Below are 5000 nucleotides of genomic sequence, written 5' to 3' on the forward strand. Positions count from 1 at the left end.
TTTTTGGCTCGACACAAAGAGCGAGAATGTGTCAGCAAGAGGCTGTTGTGTAGACGTGAAGAAAACATGTTCTGTGTGTCTCTGTCTAGACTGCACAACACAATCCCTGTTCTGTTACCCAGCATTAGTCCAGCACTGCCTTATACAGTATGCTTTACTGTAGTGTGTTTTAAATCTGATGCTTTGTTCTGAAATAATCAGAAACATCATTAAGTCCAGTAGTCATCAAGTCCCCCTGTAGTCAATAACTGTATCCCTTAAAACTCATCTTTGATCACCAAAATGACATATTTAAACGTTTTCTCCTTGAAAACAAATTTTTCATGCCTTAAAATATCTTGAATGTAACTCGACACCCTCGCCTCATTTACTATGCGCGGTTCTATAAATATGCAAATGAGCTCCGCCTCCACTCACTCACTCAGCTCAGAGATCCACTGGTTGACGATCACACGTTGATCTGATTGGTTACAAGGTAGTTTGTGACGTCAGAAACACCAGCGATTTCAAAGCGTGTTTTTGAGACTGTCTTTGGTTCACTGCAGTTTTAAGGAGGAAATACTCAGCAATGCTGTCGACTTATGAAGTTACACATGGTTTGTCTTAAAGCATATTAAAAACACCACATAGACACATAAACAACATTAAAAGCTGGATTTTCACCACAGGGGGACTTTAAAAGTTATAAGTACAGATTGCTGCTGCAGATGTCACCAGTGTGATGAATTAGTTTGACCTTCCCTGTGACCCCGCTAACTGCCCAATAATCCCATGCGTTACCCTCTGCAGCTACTGCCTCCATCACAGGGGCTGGACTCGGCTCCACTGGAGTTGGTTCTGGAGCTGGAGTTGGTTCTAGAGCTGGGCTTGGTTCCACTGGAGTGGGTTCTGGAGCTGAAGTGGGTTCTAGAGCTGGGCTTGGTTCCACTAGAGCGGGTTCTGGAGATGCGGTTGGTTCTAGAGCTGAAGCGGGTTCTGGAGCTGGAGTGGGTTCTAGAGCTGGGCTTGGTTCCACTAGAGCGGGTTCCGGAGATGCGGTTGGTTCTAGAGCTGGAGCGGGTTCTGGAGCTGGAGTTGGTTCTAGAGCTGGGCTTGGTTCCTCTGGAGTTGGTTCTAGAGCTGGGCTTGGTTCCACTGGAGTGGGTTCTGGAGTTGGTTCTAGAGCTGGGCTTGGTTCCACTAGAGTTGGTTCAGGAGCTGGAATTGGGTCTAGAGCAGGGCTTGGTTCCACTGGAGTGGGTTCTGGAGTTGGTTCTAGAGCTATGCTTGGTTCTACTGGAGTGGGTTCTGGAGCCAGAGTTGGTTCTAGAGCTGGGCTTGGTTTCACTGGAGTGGGTTCTGGAGCTGGAGTTGGTTCTAGCATAGGGCTTGGTTCCACCGGAGTTGGCTCTAGAGCTGGGCTTGGTTCCACCGGTGTGGGTTCTGGAGCTGGAGTTGGTTCTAGCGCAGGGCTTGGTTCCACTGGAGTGGGTTCTGGAGCTGGAGTTGGTTCTAGAGCAGGGCATGGTTCCACTGGAGTGGGTTCTGGAGCTGGAGTTGGTTCTAGAGCAGGGCTTGGTTCCACTGGAGTGGGTTCTGGAGCTGGAGTTGGTTCTAGCGCAGGGCTTGGTTCCACTGGAGTGGGTTCTGGAGCTGGAGTTGGTTCTAGAGCAGGGCTTGGTTCCACTGGGACGTCTGATGGGAATTCTGGAGCTGATGTTAGCTCAGCTGGCTTGGGTTCTGGAGTGGGAGTGAACTGAACTGGTGTGAGATCTGATGTTGGTTCCAGAGCTAGACTGGTATCTGCAGCTGTAGTGACAACGAGTTCTAAGACAGCAAGAACATCTGCTGGTTCTATGGCCTCTGTCTGCTCGGGTTTCCAGTCCTGGTTCTCCGTCTCCGCCGGTCCCGGGCTCATCTCCTCCAGAACACTGCTCTGAACCGGCAACTGCATCTGGTCTGAGATGGTCTCGCTGACTTCTGCTACAATCCCATTACCATTGACTGGCAAAATAACACAAGCAGAGGGGAAATAAAGTTTATTAACAAGCATTAAACATGAAAACATAATTGTTTGTCATCAGAATAAATTATTTCTTTTAGTTACGAAATGTAAATAAGCCAAAGAGTTCTCTATATTCTTGACCCATTATATAAACTGTGCCTAGAGCAAGTGGGGTAAATGAAAAATTAGCTCTCAGATCACATAGATCTGAAGATACTCTTTGACTGAATGCTTCAGTTTTTCAGCTCATGCCTCAAAGCAAAGCCCTGAGTAACTAAAGATGGTATCAGGCATCAAAAATCATATTCCAGTCAAATCAATTTATTTGTCTGTAATTTGAACAGATAATAGGGTGAACACACAAGCCACTATCAGAGGTGACTGTCTTGTCCCAAAGTACAAGACCTCTTTTGGTCAGTCTGCATGCTCTGCAAAGGGAGCAAAACTCTTTTAACAGATGACTTAAACAACGGCTAAAAACAAAACAACAGCGCTCGCATGAAAACCCTACTATTGAGATATTTTCTGATTATGATGCCTTTGCTTATAACTTATAACTTTATACAAAAAAAAATGTAATCATATGGTATATTTTCTTTATCCTTTTTTGTTGGTATTGTTATTATAACTTTGCTATCAATATTGTTATCGTAGCCTCTCGTGGACAGGTGTTGAAAATTAGCATTTGTGCTAAAACACCCAAGCAAATGCATATGGTTCGTCCAATGTAATTGTAATGTCCATGTCAAATAAAAATAAATAAATAAATGTTAACCACACCCCAAATGAAACTTTTTAAAAAATGTATGGCTTTAGCTGAACTCAGAAACGCATACTGTAACAAGGAGTAAATAATTAAAAAAAAAACACATTCCTGCCTCACTTTAATGGTTAATATTTATCTTTCTCCAAAGACTAATGAAGCATCATGGAAGACGCTCTCATGGAAACCCAACAGAAACATCCAGAGTCTTTCCATCTGAACCGCATATTGAGTGTTTACGGTTCTCTCTTATTCTTTTACACACTTCTCTGCATGTTCAAATGTAGAAGAGCGTCAGTCTCCACAGTTGTTTTTTAACAGCCCGTGTTTATCTTGCTTCATCGGACTGGTATGATAATTACATTATATACAGATTATGCATCACAGACATTAGAACACAATTAAAGATAATTTCACGAGTTCCTCTGCCCATATAATCTTGCTGTCCGCAGTGGAGGGGCTCGAGGAAGCAGCTTCAACTCTAACTTAGATATACCCCCCAAAAAGTGCAAATTAGATTTAGGACAGCAAGCTGGAAAAGACACGGTCAAACCGGTGGCGGTAGTTCCAGTGGAAGACTCAGTTTTAAGTATGGCAGACCCCCCCCAAAAGGAGTAAAGAAAATAAGCCACAAAGATACAAGGAGAGGGGCAATAATAGATGGCCTCTGCCGGAAGCTTGAATCGGCGGTGTTTTCGCTGGGGCTCGGGGGAGCTGTAGGTGAAGTTCCCCTGCTGGCCTCACTAACACCTCTTCCAGCAGCAACCTAGTTTCCTCAGGAGCCTCCCGTCCAGGTACTGACCGGCCTCAACCCTGCTTAGCTTCAGTGGGCACCCAGTCTTGCGCTACAGGGGGATATTCCTGCTGGCTATGATGAAGATGAAGTATGTCCCGCCATTGAGTTCATAACATAGAGCCCCTGAGTCAGAAAAGCAGGGGACTCTTAATGTCATGAGTGAGGAAGGAGGTCCTTGTCCCTGGAGAAGCGGGCCGAACAGTCTCCAAAGCGATAACGCCTCCCTCGGCCACAGAAAGAGGGAGCCTACAATATGTAGTGCCTACGCAGTGCTTCGCTCCCTCTAAAGCGCATGAGAACACGAGGGGCCCGCTCCTGCCGAAGACGAATTCCAGGTTCCTCCAGTCCAATGTTCGGATAGGAGGGCCCATACTGCGATCCGAACGGGAGAGCCTCCATGATATAGAACATGAAGGATCACACTGCGATTCGGAAAGGGAGAGCCCACACAGCAATTGGAATGGGGAGCCCACTAAAAAAGACATGAAAGCTCTCGTTTTAGATGAACAGGAGGGCCCACACTGCGATTCGAACGGGAGAGCCCGCGTTGCATCCGGATGGGAGAGGCCAGGCGTGGTAGCTCGCTCGCATTTGAACGGGAGAGCCTTCACTGCATCCGGATGGGTATGGATGGATAGCAGCGAGATTATGAGGATGTGAGAGGGCTTGTCTGATGTGGAAGAGGTTTGCTCTCACGTAGGTTCTGAAGGTGTGGGAGGTCCATCGTCCGAGCATTTTAATCTGATAGGCCTTTCTGGGCAGCTGTGGTGGCTGCTCCTATGCGGAAAGAGTGGGATTAAAAATGGTTGGGTGGGGATGCCTGAGCTGGCGAGGACGCTTTTTAGTTTCTTCTGAAAATGAAAACTGAAAATCGAATCATGTCATGGTGTAAAATTTGAAGATCTGAGAAGGTTGGATGGATAACTGGGTTGAAAGTGGAATTGATTGTGAATTCTGAAACTTGAAAGAAGCCAAAAAAATGCTGAATTGAACATAGCGTCTAGAGTTCTGGTCGTGTTTGGAGAGAAGAGACCGGAGCGGAGGCTAGTCCTACATTTAACCTGGAGCTCGATAGTTAGAGGTTGCCTGGTGTCGGGTTTGGTAGAGTGGGTTTGTGTGGATGTGTGGGGATTAGAGCTAGCAGGGCACTGGTGGCCGTGGATGAGTTTAAACAAGAAGTGTAAACCACTGAGGTAGACTTTAATGGATCCTGGCTGGATGGATTTGGTACTTTTCAGGTGGGAAATAAAAGAAGTATTTGAGAGGAGGGAAAAATCTGGGAAAGCTATATTATAGACTATGTGGAAGTTTCTAAAGGAGTTCCAGGCTGTCCAGTAAGATGATAAGGTTCTGGGAGAAACGGCTTGCAGTCTTGATTCCAAGGACAGGGTGTGAAGATGACGGAGAGGGTCTACGGTAATATGAGCTCTGGAAAGGGAGGCACTGGTGTCGGGTTG

General features: G+C 46.2%; 1 protein-coding gene across 1 annotated transcript in view; it reads right to left on the reverse strand.

Moving 5' to 3' along the window:
* LOC308704225 (uncharacterized protein) overlaps positions 1-5000 on the reverse strand; it is a 9982-nt gene that overhangs the window by 1785 nt on the left and 3197 nt on the right. The window contains exon 2 of the mRNA XM_081388373.1: positions 781-1983. Within this exon, the coding sequence (XP_081244499.1) occupies positions 781-1983 (1203 nt within the window). The remainder of the gene's footprint in view (positions 1-780; positions 1984-5000) is intronic.

Source organism: Scardinius erythrophthalmus (assembly GCF_964197995.2).
Source record: "Scardinius erythrophthalmus genome assembly, chromosome: 16".
NCBI classification, from domain to species: domain Eukaryota; kingdom Metazoa; phylum Chordata; class Actinopteri; order Cypriniformes; family Leuciscidae; genus Scardinius; species Scardinius erythrophthalmus.